Source organism: Accipiter gentilis, chromosome Z, assembly GCF_929443795.1.
Source record: "Accipiter gentilis chromosome Z, bAccGen1.1, whole genome shotgun sequence".
NCBI classification, from domain to species: Eukaryota; Metazoa; Chordata; class Aves; order Accipitriformes; family Accipitridae; genus Astur; species Astur gentilis.
This window is the reverse complement of record NC_064919.1, coordinates 53,595,411-53,616,355: the sequence shown is the minus strand read 5'-3', so window position 1 is coordinate 53,616,355 and position 20,945 is coordinate 53,595,411. Positions and strand designations below refer to the sequence as shown.

Here is a 20,945-nt window from a genome sequence, read left to right as displayed (position 1 = left end):
TCCTACATGGACCACGTTAGCCCTTAAAATTATTTTGGCACTTTTAATATTGGAACACTCTATTGTGCTATTCTGGGGGACATACAATCATCTTGGCGGTCAAAGACAGGCCTGCAAAATGTGAGTGCCTTAATGAGACAAAAATTGGACCAATGCTTTCTGAACTGGCTAGAGTTTAAGTGTGGGTCTTCACCTGAAAAGCCATACTTAGCACAGGACCCATCAATCTGAAAGACCACTTGTCCACTCTGCCCCATCCCGCTGTCAAGCCCTGCATCAGCACTGGCACAAGACCCAGAGCAGATTCTGCCAGTGCCCCTCCACCATCCCCCATGCAAGTCCCCCGCTCCTCTTTCATCCTGACTGCTAAGTCTGCTGATTTCCCAGATACCCTGCAAGGTTCACCTCTACAAGAAGGCCACAAAGAAAAGATTTTATTCAGTGAAACATTCAGCAAGGGCGAGGAATTTCTTAACAACAAAGCAATTCAACACTCATTCCATTTTAACAGATATGACAAAGGTTACTGTTCGCTTTTTATTATACTGATCTGTTGCAATTTTATGTTGTTATCAAAAACACTGAGTGCTGGCAGAGGCACCTCTAGCTGTCTTGTAAAAATTGGGTAAACAATTTGTTGTTGAGGAAGAAAATGGAGCAATATTTTATTTCTTTGAATCTATCAGCAGGTAGGAAAGACAAAGTTGCCAAATGGTTACAGTATTGTTGAATACATTATGCTAAGCTAAGAAATAATTTTTAAAATTGCAAGACTGATTTTTTTTAAATTGAGTTTTGCATAGGCAAACCATGGTAAGAACACACATTAACTCTGGAATGATTTTCAAATATTTCATTATGTTTTATTTTCTGCTCAAATGACAGCCCTAGCTTCTTCACATAAGGCCCTAGTTCCATCAGAGCATGAAAATTCTCACACCTCCACAACAGATGTAGGGTTTTATAAAAGCCCAGGACAAAATTAACCAGATATTGTCTTTGTACTGTGGTTCTGTGCATGCATGACCTCTATCTCTGCAGAAATGCTGCAATGTTACAGTCTGAAAAAAAAAGATAACTGTGCCTAATGGCTTGTAGACACACCCTTCTACTACAATGCTGTGGTCATCAGTAGTTGTCACAGAACTTATCAGTGACCAAATATCCCGTTGGCTCTACCACATACAGGCTTTCACAAAAGAGAGAATGTACAAACAGTTCCATTTTATTTCAGATTAAAAGTACTGCACTTAAGTCTCCCAAAGAGAAAAAGAGAGCATGGGCTGGAAGTGGAAAATCTTTTCCTCATGTAAAGCTCATATTTAACAAAAGAATTCATGAAAGAAAGAGCTGCCTAGCTCCTGAAGGTCTGCATGCGTCAGAGCTCTAATTTCTGGAATGCAACAGAGATTTAATTTGGTTGGTGACTGTTACTTCATTAAACAAGCAAAAGTTTTTGTGTTTTTCAAAATCAAAATATTGTAGTTGCTCGGAAGAAGTATGCTATATGAAGTGCAATGTAATCAGAGTACCCATTAACCCCCCAGTGGCATCACTAATTTGAAAAGAATCTATTGAAAAGGAGACTGGTAACTATAATAACCCTAGCATTTGCTTAAAAAATGTGTAATTTATTCCTGCTCCTACTTTACACAAGTAAGAACTGTAGTTAGCACATAGAAAATAGCATAAATCACAAAGCAAATGCAATGAACTTCTCATACAGAAGACAGTTTCCTCGTCAAGGTGATCGCAACTCATAGTCAGGAAGAGAAAATTCAGCCCTGCCATAAAAAATACTTCTTACCCACCAAAACAGAGACTTTAACACACACTGCACAGCACACCATCATGAAGTACTTTCAGAAGAAGACTCATTATATATAGCATAGGCAACTGCAAAGAATAATAGCTGAAGTGCAGGCGGAAGCTTCTTTGTTAAAACAATGCACTTTGCATTGAGAAGTAATTCAGATAGCCCCTTCCTCCCTGCAGCCCCCGTGGCTCTCCCCATGTATGCCTGACGCATCATAACGCAGCATTCATACTCCTGCCACTGCCAAATAACAGATGAAGCAGACAGGGTAGATGGAACTGTTTGTATAGGTTAGGAAGTAAGGCTGCAGCCATCTCCTCCTTGATCAAGAGTGGAGGATTAGAGCTTTAATAGGAAAACACACAAGTGACATTTCTTTGGAGAGTTACCAGTTACAAAAACAAAAAAGTGGGAAAAAAAAAAAGCAAAGCAGTTTTTCACTGTCTTTAATTTTGCGTATAAGAAACAGTGCCTTTAAATAAAGCAGAATGAGTTAAAGTGACAGTGAGACTTCATATGATTTTACAAGTAGTTTCTACATAATAGAAAACACATATTTTTCTGATCTTAAAACATGTCTTATTTTTCCACATCATGAGATATAGTGTAGTAGCTACATAGAGCTTAGTTATATACTGAAAATTACATAACGAATGACAAACAGAGGTCACAAAAATAGGCCACTTGCTCTTATGTCTGTGTCAAAGTTTCAGGAATGAGATTCCAATCCTTATTACTTTGAGAATGAAAATAAAACAGTTTCAAGTGTGATTTATTTTTAGACTATTGGAAAAAATGCTAAGTACAGATGAAAAGCAGAAAGATGCCAAAAGCACTTGGACAAAGTTATCAGAAGGTCAACATTAATCAGACACTGTGTCCTGTCCTGCTGAGAATTTTCTTCAAATGTGAAAAACAGGCTTTTTTTGTGATTTTTTTTTTTTTAAATTCTTGGTGTTGTTCCAAATCACTCTTGTCTATATTCACATATTACTGTGGAGATACAGTATGTATGCACCCAAAGGGGTGGCATGTTATACATTTTAAAGCATCACATCAAAGAAAAAAGGCCTTATGCAAATAAAAAGAGTTAGATCATCTCATCTCCCAACAAGGTAAATCTGTCTACCTAGGAAGGCAGAAGAGCTGCTGTGAAGCATAGCGTATGTAGCCTGCTCATCAGCAGCTTGCACAAATGGTGCTCCAGATGTATAGCTGTTCAAGACAGCCCAAGGCAACAATTTTGATCAATTCTAATGTGATAAAATGCTGCGGGGAAAGTGTGCAGAAACGTGTTTACATCAGCCCTTAATTAAACTGTTGTTCACTTCCAAAGAACCTTAGGAAACACTAATGAGACATGAGTTTTGGCAGTTTCCTCATCAAAGAAAAGATTCTTCCTCAGTCTGAAGCAGCTTGTCATCCAGGCAGTTCCCTGGATGAATGTCACCTTGGCACACCACTCAACAAACCACCTGTTGGGAGAATTCAGCTGGAATCAAGCAGTGATCCAGGGCAAGTTCAAACATCCACCTGCTTGTTTCTGGACACCTGATCTGCTTTCTTGCTCACCACTACAACATGGCAGCTTCTCCTTCTTGCTCGTGAGACATGCTCATGAGCAGAGTAAGAAGAAATCATTAACAAATATTAAATCTCTTTTAATCCAGTTTATTCTTTAACTCTCCATACTAATATCTTTTCTATTGCTTAGTTTCACAAGCCTTTCTTTACAAGGTACACTCCTGCAGACAACAATCTGTAAAGATTCATTTACAACTCATTAGTTCACCTTCAGAGAAAGCAAGATAAAATAACATTCAACTTACTTTATACATAACCATAGTGAAAGAAGGAAATCTATGGAGTCCATAGCACTACTGGCAAGCTATAAGAGGCATCCTTTCATGCTACAGTTTTAAACTAACCGCTCTTTTCACAGAGGCAGTAACTGGGATAATTTCTGGTGGCAGGATACACTACATACATCACATCCAGCCAGGCCTCACTCTCCACCGTCTTCACCACATCTGGTAGGTATGCTTGTGTGAAGCATGTGTGAAAACTTAAGTAAAATTTTAAATTCACATTGGATAGCTGTATGATGAATCATGACAAATCCCTCTGTGCTCAGGAGAATCAGTTTTGGTTTGCACCTGTGCATGTGAAGAATGAGCAGGGCCACTCTGCAAGGCAGAGCTAGCATCACCAATTTTCAGATGTGCTCAGACTGATTTCCTTTAACATTGTAAGTGTTCTGTATTTCTCAACTGTAGTTCTTCATAAGGCAGCTAACACTTAATATTGACAGCTGAGTGACTCTAAAGCACAACCACCTCTCATTTGTAAGGAAAAGTCTTTGTTATATCTATCCTAAAGACTTGGCACTGAGGCTGGATGGAAACCAAGAATCCTGAAAATCAAAACATTTTAACTCAATTATCTTCACAAAAAAGGAATGGTGACATATTTTTTGTTAATAATTAGGAGAGAAAGACAGATGTGCGTGAACAGCTTGGTGTCTGAGATACCTGATGCCTAGAACAGAGTAAGACTTGCTAGAATTGCTGTTCAGTATCAGGCAGAGATCAGGCTTTGCATCTAGCCCTCCCATTATCCAAATCTGTGCCTTAATCACTGGTTTATTGGTGTTTCATTCCCCCTCACTGTAAGTTTTATGTCAGACCAGAGAGAAGTCCTCCTAAAAATTGATTTATTTCCATGAAAAATTCAGTTCTGACAATCAATGTTTTCCTGAGTGGAAAATCAACAAAACAAAACAAACAAACAAACAAACAAATCATGATCAGTTCTGTTTCATGACTTTCTGAGACATATATAGCAATTCTCAGTGTGAAGGCCTTTGTACTTGCTTTTGAGAGAAACAGTGAGGTCTTACATGAAGATATATGTGCATGTTGCTTGGCAGCTGAGAGTGTTCTGAACTTGAGGAGCGGTCAGCGTTAAAGGTTTCAAGAGAGCTGCTCTCTTCACGTTTGAAAACCTGATCTCAGTTTTATTTTTGCTTCTACATCAAGTGTAGAAAACCATTTTACATATGAAAATTTTATACTAGAATAGAATATTTCAGCGTACAAAGATTTGATAACCTCTCATCTTCAAATCAGCCTACTTAGCGCCAGTGTTATTTTCACATCCACACCTTCGATATTGCACAATCCAGTCTATCAGACTGTGACACTGGTTTTCCTATCAGGAACCATGCCCAAGGCTAATCAAACACTCTGTTGTGCTGTTTTGCCATTTCACAACAGAGAAACCACTTCAATGTATTATCTTTTGTGATTTGTAGTGAAAAACCAAAGGAGAGGAACTAGACTAGAATTTCTTCCAATGCCATTTTCAGTACTGCAAACTGGCAAGCAAAACACTACAACAATATTTCAATTCAGAAAAGCTACAGCAAAAAAAGAGTAAATGTGGGAAACAAAAGGAAATTTCTTACAATAGCAACTGAATTATTTCCTTGTTCATTCTCTATTAATCTTTTCTAATAAATTAAACTATTTTATTTTGCATTGCTCAATAAGTATTAATGTACATAAGAGAAGAAAGTGACGCAAGAACTTTCAGACAACTAAAACATAAGAGTCAGAAACCCTTCAGATGGAGTAAAGATGTCATTCTTCTCATCCTTACCCACACGCAAACTTGCAGAATACGGTACTCCATTGCCAACAGTAACATTCTGTGGGATGATTTTCTTTTCCTCAACAGAAAGGGGGTTGGACAAAAGACAGAAGGGTTATTATCTACCTGCTTTTATGTCTCCCAGCATACTGGGGGTAGGGAAGATGGGAAGGTGGGGAACCTAGATGTGTCTCTATGCAAACAAGTTGTAGGACTCTTTGTGTTGGTGTGTGTGACTAACTGTATAAAGTTGGACAATCAAATTTCTTCATTGCATTACTGTTTATCCTACTATTTATGGACAGAAGGCAAATCAACTCAGTACAGTTCCTGTTAAAATTATATACACTAGCTTTTGAAAAGTATAATTCTAGTGCATGGTTATTTAAGTTAGGGTAATTGGGAAAGCTGCATACACATTTCCTAAAATTAACAACTTTTTTTTTTTCTTTTTTTTTAATTTTTCAGTTTTAACAAAAGGCATTTTATAAAACAGGAGAAGAGGAAAGATACGATGGTCAGTTTAGAGCATTAATATTGAATATGTACACATAAAAAACATCCACATCCCAAAGCAATGTTTAACAGTAGGATGGGACATACAGACCTAATCCTGTAACAGTTGTTTAACAGTGTCATATGACATGTAAGTAATTAACTGCCATACTGAAGAGATTATTCCTGTTTAAATTTAGATCTATTCCCACTAAGATTAGGCTGAAACTATGGCACGCTATCCTGCAAGAACAGTGGGCAGCAATTCTTCATTCTCATCCTTCAAACCCACCTTTCCCTCCTTATGAGAAAGTGACAGTAAACCTCACAGGAAAGGTTCATAATCAGCATGACTGTGTTATCATACCTGCCCTGTTTCTTGTAGAGAAAAATACCTTTTTTTTCCCATGCATTGATCTGGTGTTATAAAGCTGGCCAGCCTTCCTCACCCTACATGCCTCATACCAGAAGCACTGTCCAGCTATGAGACCCCCAAGAAAGAGGTGCCACCATGGAGGCCATGGGAAACTGGGGTGTTGCTGTTGCAGGGAGGTGAGAATGTCTCCACCAGCTCTGCAGTGACCCATGGGGGCCGGCAGCAGACAGCCAGACTTCACCTCTGCAGCCTCTCCTGCCTCACTTCTTCCCACAGCTTCAGACTCAGTTTATCCAACCACCTGTGTACGAGCACAGCCCGTCAGGTGTCTTATGGGAGGTACCCAGGAGTACCTCAGAGCTCAGTGATGTGGCTACCTGTTAAACAGGGAGCAGGTACTGCAAGTAATGAGGCTGACTTTGGAAATAAAAAGCACAAAACCAAAAATACAATGTTGTTGCCAAAAAGAATGTACTATAACAAATTTATATACTGTCAGTAACGAACTCACATGAGGCTCCAAGTACTCTTCTGCACTGCCATAAATAACCCTTAAGCAGTTACAGCGTACTTCTGGTAGTTGACTACTTTTTTATTTAACTTTACACTTCAGAAATGGACTGGGCCTTTTCATCATCTATGAATCATTGTTAGGATAGCTGTGATAGAAGAGCATTATGGGAGACTGTGGGAAAATCTAATTAAAAAGCCAAACAAATTATAAAGACTTTAGTGTACATTTTAGTCATGTATTAAATTATCTTACAGAAAGTCATCCAAACTCCAAGGAAAAATGCACAGCTATAACTTCTCATTAATGCTCAGACTCTAATGAACTCAGCTAGAAAATGAAATCGATGTTCTAACCTTAACTGAAAAAGCCAGAAAAGTATTCCCAATTTCTAATGCAATAAATTAAAGAGGCATTTGAGATAAAACAATGTAAGGAAGTTGTTGATTTAGAACCATTTAGGTTATGGCATCTCCTTTTTATTACTATTATAGTCTACACTGGTAACAGTTTAGGATGGTTTAATAGGTGTGCTATATTAATTTAATTGTAGATCCATCTGGAGAATGGTTTTGAACTGAGATAAAATCTTTAACACACTGAAATATACTACTTTGATCAAGTTTGATACAGTTTGTATGAAAGCAGTAAAAAAAGAGAAATTAAGAACCTTTCCAAATGTATCTATGTATACAGCACAGAAACAAAGAATCTATCAATGAAGAGAAAAAGGGGAGGTGCCTAAAAAAAGTTAAAATAAGTGTGCTAAATTAATTTTTTCCATCTCATGGATGTACCATACTAGAAAAAAATGTCAGCACAAACACCTATGATTTATGAGCTATTAAATACCCATTCTTTTGGTAACTGAAGATATTCTGCACCACGTACGTTAGATCATACAGAATAATACTTAACCTACAATTTCTAATAGGAGCTGATCAGTTTCAAAAATGCTAATGAAATCTCTTATTCAGCAACATTGGAATAAAACAATTACAGATACTAGCTCCTGGGCCAAATCTTGCATTAAGACATGCATTTTTCACTAATTTCAAGCAAAGGATGTCTAGAGTCACCATCAAGGTAACAGGATGTTGCCATAGTATAAAGTTCATCACGGAATAAGTGCTATACATACAAGAAACATATACCTTTGCACTTACATCTTTCACTGATGTACATGGGAGATGCATATGCTAGCCCTGAGCATATTCAAGTCACTAATCACACGGAAACAATTAAGTAATAGGCCTTGCCACAACATATTAGTCAAAATAAAAGACAAAGAACCTATAATGAGATTTTTTTACAGTGACTTTATTGAGCAAATAACAGCCATTTCCAGGAACGCAAAAAAGCAAAACTTTTTGTATGCTTCCTACTGTATCTCCTACTGTATTTGTCTTTCTATCTGTATTTTTAAACATTTTATTAATCTTCATTCATTTAGAAATGCAAGTGAACATAGGCTGAAGGAAAAGTCAGGTCCCTGCTCTGCCCAGAGTAGAAACTTCCTCATCTGCTACTCTGAATATTTGAAGATACGTATGGACAAGTTGTAAATTGGCCTAAAGCTATTATAATGCAGAAAAACAGATTGCTGTATTTTTTGAGAGAGTGCAAACTTAACATCATTCTCATCCTGTAACGGAGGATGTGTATTTTCTTGATATACAAGCAACTTCACTCATCTTAAGATAACTTTTTTGCTATTCTGTTCATGATTTTTTTTTCTCTTTCTCTGCCTTTTTTAATTAGGTAAGCATTTGAAAGCTTCTTCACCTATTTTTCTATACCTAGTGCCTTTCAAGCTCTAAGGATGAAAGCAGTTTTCATCTTTACAAAAGTAATGTTTAACTTATTTTACACACCAGCAGTTTTTCCTGTAAAATTGCCACTATGGAAACCAAAAGTAAAGCAATTCCCTATTGCTTTTAAATTTGTTTTAACTATCATGGCAGAACTACTGATTTTTAATGAGCAGACATAATAACCCTTCACTGAACACTACCAATGTCTTGTTCTGCAACTAGGAAGAAAGAGGAGAACCCAACTTGCTGCCTCCCAGGCAAGTCTTCCTTGCTAATGACATTGTTTGTTACCATGATGTCACTTTCAGCATCATAGCAGCCAACAGACTAAGAGAAGCCATGGCTAAGAATTTCCTCTGGAAATACACTTTGAAAAGTTATGCTTGGTGAAAAGTACCTATCACTTTACAAATATGAAGTTATGAAAACTTGTCAAGTAGCAGCATTTGACTACTGTGCACACATCATACTAGTTTAAAACAGAAAATCCTGATAGATCCATAAGGTGTGCATGGCGAGACAGATATATAGATATATATATATATATATGAAAGGTATGTGTGTGTATACATTGATTAAAGAGTATTTTGAAATATTAAAAAATACAAAAGCAGATGTAACAGAAGTTACTAACAAGACATAAATTGCTTTAAAACATGCTTTGACATACAAGGATTTTGAGAACTCAGACTGAGTCAAAAACACAGAAATGCATTTAACAGATATTCATCAAGGTAAACCTTTGCAAGATGAATTCATCTGTTAGATGGAGATTATGAGTTTCTAAAGCATTAACCTTCAGAAGGAGCACCAGGAGCTGGAAAAAATCCTGAACTCTGTCCAACACAAGCCACCAAAAGGCCAAGATGATCTGTTACCGTTCTCAACTCCTGGACCACATTAACTACTTCCTCTTTTAGTTCCCTCACTTCGGAAATGAGAACGTCCATCTTTGACGGTCCATGAGAAGAAGGCCCAAGAAGGAAAGACCCATTGGGAAGGACCCCAATGGGGAAGGAGTGTCCGGTGTGTGGGGAGAAAGCAAAAGGGGACAAGTGTCCAGAAGAGGGGTATCCAACAAAGGGGGTCGGGACCTGAGAAGTGGAGGGTCCAACAGCTGCTGGCCAATCAACGGGTGAAGGCGGTCCAGCTGTTTCAGTTTTAATGGTATGCTGGCATCTTGACTCTTGACTGTTGGTAGAGGTGGGTGAGGTATAAGAGAGTGAACATGATGAAGAAACTGTAAAATTAAAATTCACTTCATTGTATATAGACATTCAGTATTTCCAGACACCTGACTACTACAGAAATCCACATGAATCTCTCCACTTTTATCATGACCAGCGTGCATTGGTGCTAACCCCTGCTTTATTTATTTACAACATACACAGTGTTGTAACACTATAATAGTAAAACAGATCTCAAGGACAAATAATGAAATTGTCTGCAATTAAGTTAATGCACTTTGTCAAGCTAACTTTTAGAAGGAAAGCATAGGTGCACACACTGTGCTTTGTTCCTCTGATACTCCTGTTCCCTTATAAGTTAAGGAAAAAGTATCTGATTTACTTACCAGTTAATAAATCGAGATGTTCGCCAACAGTTCTTAGCCTATTAGATCCAAAGTGCTTTTTATCCACTGCACTAGTTGCTAGTTTTGTTATATTTTTAATAACTTCCTCTTCCAAATGGGGAGGGTGATTTTTTTTATTATTTTTTTTTTACTGTACAAAATTTTATCCTCCTCAGAATTTCTAAAACACTCAGCAAATTTACTCACGTAGCAACTTCCATCTATTTCACAAAGTATTACTACACTACTGCAGGAACTCAAAATTTTGTTTAATATAGAAACATGTAAAGAATTCAATAATAGCAACCTGGAAAAAGGAAGACTGCAAGAGACTTACAGCAAACTACTTTTTAGATCTAGATGTATTTCCAATTGGTAGAAATGTTAAGTAAGACATGATCCAGACATTATCGAAGTTAATAAGACATTCAACTGGAAAAAATGAGGTACAGAGAGAACAAATAACTTGCACAAGATCTAACAGCAGACACAGGAATTGAACTCCTAATTGTCATGTTAGGGCTCTATTTCTAAGTAACACACCGTTCTCAGAGATGACTTTTCACTTTCTTAGGCTCTGGGATTTTTGGAGGATGGTTAGTTACTTGGAAGGCTAATGGTAGAGAGAAGGTTTGGGAGAAATCTTTGCAGTTATAAACCTGTCTATTTGCTCTGCAGGAAGACCTCACACCTGTTTCAAAAAATCATGCAAATAGAATCATATTTTAAGTATTTTAACACATCAAAAATAATGGCACAAACTACAGAATCTTTCCACAATGACTGAATGTGTGTAAACTCAAAGCCAACATTATAAATCCAAAGTAATTTTTTCTTTTAATCTGTTTTTGAACATTACACATGCTCTTGTCATTACATATATTTTTAAAATAGTCACAACATTTTGCAAGCCAATGAAGTAGACCTCCATGACAGTATCATGGCTTCACAAGCTTTTTTTTTAATTCCATAAGGATTTATAATCTGACTTCAATAATACAAATAAGAATTTATTTTTAATACTAATTTTGGTTAACTAGAGGGCTTTGTATTTTTATTTCAGAACAATAACATGCATAACAATACTAGAGCATTGGATAATGAAGCCACTGCTCATAACCCTTCATGGATTGACCAACCTTATGCCATCTAAAGTTCCCATTTTTCAGATAGGCTTACTTATTTCTGCCCAGAATTACATCTTCAAATAGCCAGCTCCCCTAAAATACACTATAAAACACAGTATCTGGAAATCTTATCAAAACATTTTGGTAGTACAACAGGAAGAAGACAGATAACAGCAAAAGGACAGTCTGGAGTTTTACAGCTGAGAGTAGAGTGTGGTATGAGGAAGATTTTATTGTAGCTGGGCTGGATTTCTTTTTCTTAGTTTCACAAATGCCACATCCTGGCTAAACCACAAGTACTTCGGTAGTAATGTTCCTAGCCTTCATGATGCATGCTTGGACAGTAGAGAAGCTGTAGAAACTATGAGGATTACAGTAGAATCACTCATATAGAACCACTCCTCTACTGATGTCTACTTACATACTAAACTACATGGTATTTGTTTTTCATAGCAATAAAAGGTTGATCTAACCTGTTCCATCCCACTACACATTTTCATCTGTCACATTTTTAATCTCAGTATATTTCTATGTTACCAGTTAATCTTTGTCCCATTCTATCAAAAAGATTAGATACTCCTTAGACACCTATGAAACTAACTCCTAACTACTTTATTCCAACCTGTTTCGGCTATCATTGTTTTGTTGTGACTATCTCCAGTTCAAAACTACCACTGTCATCTCATTTTTGCTACTTTAAAAATGTAGCTAAATAAAGATATGAAAAGATTTCATGATTAAAAAAAAATCTTTCAAATCTATGTCATTTCTATTTCTATGAAAATACATTACACTTAGGTAGCAGATCAAGAAACTAGATCTATTTCAGGTAAGAAGTTAGAGATTTTTCTCTGTCAGGTTCAAAACAGAGACAATGAAACTGAAATCAATAACGCTGTATCTTAGTATCAACCCTACTTCTGACTTTGTTTCCCTTAGAAAAGTTAAAATTGCATCAGAGTGAAAGAGAAGCTACTTACCCATAAACATGATACCTCTGCATATTCTCATTTGTGGGTACTGTGGAATGATTCACATTTCTGGTGCTGATGACCTTTGGAGACTGCCTGGAAAAGCAGTGCCTGTTGGGACTGCATGAGCATCCCCTGGTGACACTGGATGAACACAAATGTGATCCCAAATGGCTTCTCCTTATTCTCATTTATGCCTAACCTCATATGACACACAGATCTCCATGGGAGAGAGGAAGTAGTACCAGTGAGCTGTCTGGCATAGAAACCACCTCCAAACTTTTATTTCTATTATCTTTGAGCTTGCAGGCATGAGGAAACAGAATATATGTTTTCACAAGTATCATATCCTGGTGAGACCTCTGTGTCCAAAAGGAGCTTTACACAGATACATGCTAGTATGAAGATAATATCAAGCATCCAACAAACTAGTAGCAGAACAAATATGCCAGGAGCTGCCACATACCCCTTCCCAGTGAGGCCAGGTACCAAGGACAGGCATTGCGGTCACTACCTTAGAGTGTTTCCGCAGCAGCAGGATAAGCTCAGACAGTGAATGGAGCCAAAAGGAAATGGTTGGGGGCAAAAGGCTTACGCTTTCCCCAGTATAATGGTTTTCAGACTGGACAGTGGTATATCTGACCCTCTGCAGGAATGGAAGAACATCTTAAGGACAGAAAAAACAAAGTCCCTCATAGTGTCTCAAAGACAACCTCTCTGCCAGGGATCTGGTGAAATTTCGCCAGGCCCAGCAGTGCTGGAGAACAGGTTATTCAGGGAGGAATGTAAACTCCAGGAAGCAAAAATAAAATACACTGATTCAAGTCTATCTCTTTTATTCTCTCTTTCTCATATTTTGGAGTTCTCTGGTTTATGAAATGTATAGCGAGAGTTAGAGGCTGACTCATTCCAGAAGTCTAGCTAACCAATGGCACAGAAATTAAGTAAAGGTTCATTGTAAATCTACTCAAGCAATCTCTAACAATAACATTGTTCACTACTGATAAATGCGACATGAAGAAGGCTGGCAAAACTGAACAAATCCAGTGCTCACAGAGCACAGTTCTTTGCAAGCAGAATGATTCAGAAGCTAAAAAGCAATTGAGATAGTTAGGAACTACAGAGATCATCTGTGAAAGGCTCTGCCAGCCGGACTTGGGCTCAGCTGTCCATGTGGCACTGCATTTCTCAGAAGCTCCCACAGCTCACTCAGCAGCACAAAAGGACTTCATTTCACAAGTGAGGATATGCGGAGACCACTTCAGAGGGGAACAATGGGCTGTTTTCCTCACAACCACAAAAATAATTTATTTAAAAAGCACAAAAATTAGTTCATACAATCCTGTCATTTATGATAAATTGTAATAAAGTGTCATGGCAAACAGGTAAACAGGTAACAGTCACAGAGGAAAATATTTTGCACAAGGGGGAAGATTGTGGCTGGCAGCAGATTGTGTGTGGCTGCTATTTTGGTGTTCTTAAGTTCGGCTATGCAAAGCCATGAGCAAGATTTTTTTTTTTTTTTTTTTTTTAATTCAACAGTGAATGCTGCAAACAACCTAAAACAAGAAAATATCAGAGCCTGCATGAGAAACAAAAAGTACACAAGAAACTACAAAGAAAAAGACTAGTACACATTGTGTGAAAGGAACAGCCTAATGATGAGAACACAGATCAGAGGGTAGGCAGACACAGATTAAAAGGAGACCAACTACAACGAAAATGTGAAAATAAAAGGCAGCTAAATTAAATACCAATCACATGCTACCTTGCACACAGAGATGAAAGGGAAAACGTAGCAAGAAAAAAAAGAAGAAAGAAAGAAAAAAAGAAGCCTAAAACAATATAAAAATGATGTAAGTCAAAGGATTGGTTGGTTACTGAATAACTGAGAACAACAATGAACAGTGGACGGGCAAAAGGAGGGCAAACATTGCAAGATCAGCAAAGGCAGCAACAGCATGTCTTCTTCTCTATTTCACTTTTACATACTGTGCTGTAGATTTCACAGACTCTCCAAATAGCTGCAGCACCTCAGCCACATGATCCATTAACCAACACTGTTCAAATACATGCGAGTTTTAACACGTTCTCACATTACAAAGGTGAGCGAAGAGACTACACTGGCATCAAGGTTTATAAAGCATCAAGATAACATGAGGGAAAGTTATGACAATTAATTTTACTGTTTTGACAGCCATAACTTTCTTCTCCACACAAACATGTTGCTTGCTTCTGATAACCCAAAACACAACACTTACCAATACCCTTTAGCATATGGACGTAGTCCCACAGAGCTATGTGCGGGCTTTTCAGAAAAGAGCATATTGAACATATTCTGACTCACATAGTATCAACTAAACGCACATACAGGAGTCTGTCACAGTAAAACAAAAACTGAGTAAACTAGTGTTGACTCAACCATAGTATGGAGATGCTGGGTTTTTTTCCTTGAAACCATTATACTCAAAACCCTGCTGGGATGACCACAGCATACACAATATCAAGTACCTCACTTGCCACACATCTTTTCAAACAATAGATAAGGCAGTCACCAGTTGGAAGAATTATTATGTGGTTGTTTATACCATATCCTGTTGACTGTTGGTTTTAACTACATTTACAAAAACAGCAAATTCACATGCCAGAGAGAAAAATAATGATTCCTCTAAAAAGCAGCCATTTTATTGCAGTAATGGAAAGGCTAGCGCAGAGATTTATTGTATATCTGAATATACTTTGAGGTAAAATGGTCATGTGTTACTCACCTTGCTCTCTTTCATGCCATGTCCGACTCCCCGCAGCTGGTGAATTTGGAGAAGGATAAAAGTCTCCTGTTGGGCTTGGCTCCATATTTTCATCTATGGAGATAGTTTTGGGTCTTTTGCTGTTGAAGTAATGTAAGATTTGGCAGTGAATATGATATGCAGCTAGTAGTGGTGTATAAACCATTTGGATTTCAACAAATATTTCAATAGAAAGTAATTCAGGCATCCAAAGCACAAAAAAGTGGATATTAGAGCTTAGATTAACTTACATAGACAAAGTTATTTAATAATATGTAATGCAGGTAATGTGCTTGCATTTTTCACATGATTTAATATTTCAGAGATGGCATGAATGGGTAATATATAAAAGTCTACCAGCATTTGGCTGAACAATCAAGAAACCAGTTCCTGTAAATTACCAAAGAAAGGTTGTGTCATGAGGGTGTTAAACACTATGCAGAAACCATGAAAGCAAAACAAAGCACTGGAAAAGTATTACTAATAAAGTCAAGATAAACCAGGAACCTTTCTGAATGTGTTAATAAGGAAAAAATGTAGTTTACTGTATTTCACCAGGTCAAAATCCTAAGCTTTTCAAAGAGGTCTGAAACAAAGACCTTTCATTTTAGCCTAGTTTAATTAAAAACAGCAAAAGCCCCATATTTCAAGTCACACTACATATAATGAGGCAGCACTTCAATGCAGTGGAGCGAAGTCAAGGTTCTTCGTAACAATATATACTGAAGCTGTTATGCTGATTGCAAAAGAAAACCAGGATGAAGGTTTTAATGGTGGTGGTGGTATTATTTTATTATTAAATTATCATAATCATCATCATCATTTTTTAGACAACACTGTGACAATTAATCTATCCGTTTCTAAAACTTGCTAGGTGAAGTGCCAAGCTGACAATACAATGGAACGAAATGGGGGAGTATGAACAAAATAACTCAGAAGCACCAGGTGCTGGTGGAAGAGCACCCCAGCCCCCCTGACAGTCCTGTTAAATCCTGTCCTACTGTGCTGACACTTCCTGACTCCCTAGGGTGCAGAAACATGGGGCAATGAGAGATGTTACAGGGCTTATGATTTCATGGTACATCAGACACTTTCAGAAAACCAAGGGACCCCAGAGGTGGGACAGACAGTACATTGTCTGGGAGTCAGGAGGAGGGCACAGCAGGTTCTCCACCTCTGTGGGCCCACCAGCTGCTCCTGAGGGAGGCAATTAGGTCTTTGTAAGAGTTGGGAGAAGGGAGCATGTTGAGCAAGGAAGAAGTGGGTCCCTCAGATCAAACTGCCTGTAGCGGGCACATGGAGACCCTTGAGAAAATTAGAGAGCCTGTGACCACTTCACATGCTCCTCCTTGTTCCCACCATGCGGTGAAATGCCCCTTGTAAGGGTGAGGCAGGAAACACACTTTCATGTGTGGAGCTGGAGTGATGCTACAGATAAAGACACCTTCTCTTTATATACCTGTCCTAAAGCCTTTTCCACAGGAAACAGTATCTGTCCCAACACATCTTTCAAGACAGAGGCCCAACAGGGAGCCCTCAGAGACAGCCTTTGTGCCTGCAATCACCTAGTGGCACTAAGCCCTGACAGCAGGTTCCCAGCTGCTAGACCTTCCTGCAACTCAGCAGCAGTTCCAGGATGCATAGCTGTTCTCTTGGCAGATGATTTAGTGAGCACTTTAAACCTTGATAAAAGTTATTATCATCTTCAATATCAACAGAAATGACAGGCAATAATGACACCACATCAAATTACAAGATTTGTAACATGTATATCTGTACATAGATTATGGTAATGTACGTAAGTAGCCTACCTCACAAATCAGAGGAAATTCATAAAATAGTTGGCTGTTGACTGTTTTTGTGAATTGCTTGTCCTACACTATTATTTCACATTAGCACTTATTTCGAGTTTTTACCTGCTTGGTGGAGAGGACAAGGACCTCTGTAGATTTACACCCGAATTCATATCATGATAATATGGCTGGCTCGGAAGCTCTCCAATTGGGAAGTTCACTCCAGTTCCCTGGGTTATGGGTGCTGAAAAAAACATCATCATAACGAGTCAATGATAATCTTCTATCTTTTTAGCCATCTTTTCATTTTTAACACTGGGAAAAACATCAAGATGTTACTACATGCATCTAATTTTCTGCCTCTTGCAGAAACCAAGTACAGACAAGTTCTATCAATGTTTATGTATCTAAAAAAGTGGATTATCTTCCCCAGCCCCTAGAAATCCCTTAGCAGTTATGTAGACATAATGTATTTGTTGTATAACAGATAACCTGGAATCAATATGAAAAAGGTAACACAAACCTTAGCACAAAGTCATAACTTCTGTTGAAGGACTTCTCTAATGAATGAGGCAGGCTTTATAAGGACAGCCAACATTATTTATTAAAGAACTGAAATAACTGGAAAGAACAAACTTGGGGGCAAACGAACTTTTTCCTGTAATGTTAACTCTTTTGTATTAATAATAGCCTTCTGTGCTGACTGCATGTTTTGCTGCCTTCTTTTTCTTTCACCCAGTGCCACAGGTACTGCTTTGCGTATGTACACCTACACACAAACACACACACTCAGCATTATCTTCACCTCCTTATAGAGTTTGTGTACCGTACGTCTTGGCATTTCAAGAATAAATTATATGTTACATATTGTGGTGTATTTACCTTTGTTCACTCTCTTTCTGTTGTGCATTTTAACTACCTTTGGCACTTAAAAGAATAATTGCATGTTGTGTAATGTATCTGAAGGTTTGTATTTTTCCTGACAGTTAAAGTACAACTCTGTTGCGGCTTGAGGTTAAACAAATGCATGGTAAGAAATCCCACAGAAACCACATTCTTTAAAGCTTATTATTAGAAGTATATTGTGTATAGCAGCTGCAGAAAGTACGATTTCATAACATAACTACAATACTGATTCTTTTTTAATCTGAATGGCCCAGTAATTTAAAATGTATTTAACCACCTGACAACTAAAAGAAAGCTATATTTCGCACATCCTCAGCCTCCTAAAACAGCAAAACCATATCTTCAGCAAGCACAAAAAAGAATATGTCTTAACACTGCAGGATGGCAATGCTCCGTATTTTGCTGAAGGACTTAACATAATTTTAATTGCTGAATATTAATTTCTGACCACAGCAAATGAAATGACACATGCATCTTAAGCCTCACTAAGTTAATTAAATTCCTCAAGCATCCTGACCTGGCATGAATTAACTCCTATGGAAAATTTGGACAGACAGTTTTGGTAACTTGTGCCTCACTGGTTTTGTCCTCACCTCATCAGAAAAGAGATTTTCCTGGATTTTTTTTTCACTTCCTAATGAAGTCTTAAGAGAAATACTTTAACAGTGTTGATACTAAAGGGAGAAAAGAAGCATTCAGAAAGCAATGTCAAATGAAAATATGCACTGGTTTTATGTCATACTATTATAGCAAATTCTTAGATGTCAACAAAACAGATCTTATATATTCATTTGGGGTTTTCTTTTGGCAGTAAAAGCTTCACCTGTCCTTTATTATTTATATTTTATGTTCCTTTTTTTTTTTGCATGTTCATGTGCATAACATTTCTGATGCCAAAACAAGACAATTTAATTAGAAATTCAGTAACAGCCAGTTCTATGAGTAAAAGAAACACGAGCATATAATACATTAAGTATACATTAAGTATAACATCCTTTATATCCATGCTGTGATTTTTCTTTTAAGAGCTACAAATTAAAAAACAAACTAGAAGAATAATCAGATGGTTTAGCAAAACCCAAGGATGTGTAGGACAACCTTAAAAAGCTGCAAGTCTAACAAATAGATGGTTTTGTTACGTATGGTAATTTTATTGATATATCAGTCCATTAAGTTGTGCAAAGGGACACATAACAAATTGTTTTAATCTTTAAATATTGAAGAGACAAAAGAAGACTTCTGTCTATTTTATTGCAAACACATGCAGGATGAATTGTAATACTGTGGTCAAAGGTATCACAATTGTGCATGGTTACAGGCATTTACTATGCATCTAACATCTTGGGGAGAAAAAAAACCTCACAAAAAAACCCTTCACTTGATTATAGCAGGCTTTGGAAATGAGTAAACATAAATGATAACTTACTTCTGGACACCCTCACAAGTTCTGACACGTTGAACACTCCAGATTTTACGAAACTGTCCTCAAGGTACACTGAAAAAGATCACAATACCACAATCACTACAATGAGAAGTTTAATAAATAACTATAGGTAAGTTTATACAACAGCTAACAACAGTATCAACAGAGTCCCAGATCTATAATACACAGACCAAAGTACACCAAAAGCTGATCACAGGATCTAGTGATGGCTGAAATTCAGGCAGAGGTGCAAAAAATCTTGAGGAGTTGTGAGAAAGCATTTTTTTAATACATGTATGAAAACTAACAAGCAATACACTGAGTTCCTAGCTAACCATCCAGAAATTCTCTAAAAACTAGTTCCTTTTGTTAGTATCTTCAATTTTTAAGTCAGTATTGAACTAAGAACTGTATCAGCTGGACTAAGCAATTTCACCATATCCTGTCCTTGCACACATTTCTACTAAATAGATTTTTACTTAATTCTTACCCTGCTGATAATGACTTTACACTACCACCTCCATTACCAAATCGTCACCTCTGAACCTGATGAGGGTTTTACTATTACTTCCAGTAGAAGCAGGAACTGGGCAAAACAGCTGAGCTATTCAGTGGTTTTTTTATACACATGCTGAATTGTGTATCTAGAAACCTATGTTTAAGAAACCATATGTTATTGTTTTGGCTTATGTTTACTTGTTCTAAGATAAGTGTGTTTGATATGCTTTCTCTGCTGTGAAATTCAGGCACAACTTGGAGTACTGCAGTGAAACAACAGCTGATAATCAAGACTTATCTCAGTCATGTAACTAGATAACCTTATAAAAAGGAACCTGAGAAACCCAGGTTTCTGTGGAAGTCTCATATCAATAATCACTGCATAAACTGACTTGACTGAATTTGAGATTACATGACATCACAGCCCTTAAACATAGGAATGTCAACCATTCACCAACAGAAATATTTATATCTATACTTGCTGCACATTGCTGCTCCAACAGTATTACGTTTTAATTCACTTTCATGTGAGATGATGTGAGATGTGCACTAGGAATTTCTTACTGTGTTTTCTCTAATCTCTTTTCTGAATTAACACAGCTTTTTTCTTTGGAAATACACTGTCAATTTTCTGTTCCAAACGTTTGAATGAGTAAATGGACTCTAAATGTCTTAACTAACAAAAAAAAAAACAAACAAAAAATGCACCTACTGGAATATTTACTGATTTGGAAAACTGTGGTTCAGTACTATTCTCTTTAGATTTCCTTTGGCAATTACTGCTTCCATCTTCAAGTGATTTCAGAAAACACTGCCACTATAATCAGAAAAGTGACTGTAAAATCAGTACACTTCACTTAAGAGATCTGTCCTTGGTATATCTGGAGAAATCTCTACTTACTTTTCAGGGTGAAACAAGGAAGGCAGAGGCAAAAAGTACGGTTTTTCACTGCTTACTGGCAGTCTTACTAGGCACACAGAGCCACCTCACCCAGCACCCCTGATATTATTTACCAGTGCAGGTATAAACAATGCACGTGACAGCTCAAGCTGAAAGAATGTGAATGCATCCAACTGAGTACGTTTCCTGACATCTCTGTTACACCTATAAGCAAATGCCAGTGTTCCCCAGCTGAAAAACCATCCCAGGAGCAAGTGCAGTGGGCATGCAGAGTACCGTAGGCCTGTGGGATCACCCTTACTGA

The 20,945-nt window shown here is 37.4% G+C and overlaps 2 protein-coding genes across 14 annotated transcripts in view; both read right to left on the bottom strand.

The window, feature by feature from the left end:
• Positions 1–20,945, bottom strand: part of NFIB (nuclear factor I B) — a 281,489-nt gene that overhangs the window by 41,848 nt on the left and 218,696 nt on the right. For all 13 annotated transcript variants that reach the window (XM_049794731.1, XM_049794723.1, XM_049794732.1 and 10 more), the window contains exons 4-6: positions 19,246–19,314; positions 17,037–17,157; positions 15,103–15,221 (exon numbers count right to left, since the gene is read on the bottom strand). In XM_049794731.1, the coding sequence (XP_049650688.1) occupies positions 15,103–15,221; positions 17,037–17,157; positions 19,246–19,314 (309 nt within the window). The remainder of the gene's footprint in view (positions 1–15,102; positions 15,222–17,036; positions 17,158–19,245; positions 19,315–20,945) is intronic.
• The window catches only part of LOC126036218 (nuclear factor 1 B-type-like), a 127,940-nt gene continuing 116,449 nt past the window's right edge, over positions 9,455–20,945 (bottom strand). Inside the window, exons 4-7 of the mRNA XM_049795747.1 lie at positions 19,246–19,314; positions 17,037–17,157; positions 15,103–15,221; positions 9,455–9,903 (exon numbers count right to left, since the gene is read on the bottom strand). Of these exons, the coding sequence (XP_049651704.1) occupies positions 9,455–9,903; positions 15,103–15,221; positions 17,037–17,157; positions 19,246–19,314 (758 nt within the window). The remainder of the gene's footprint in view (positions 9,904–15,102; positions 15,222–17,036; positions 17,158–19,245; positions 19,315–20,945) is intronic.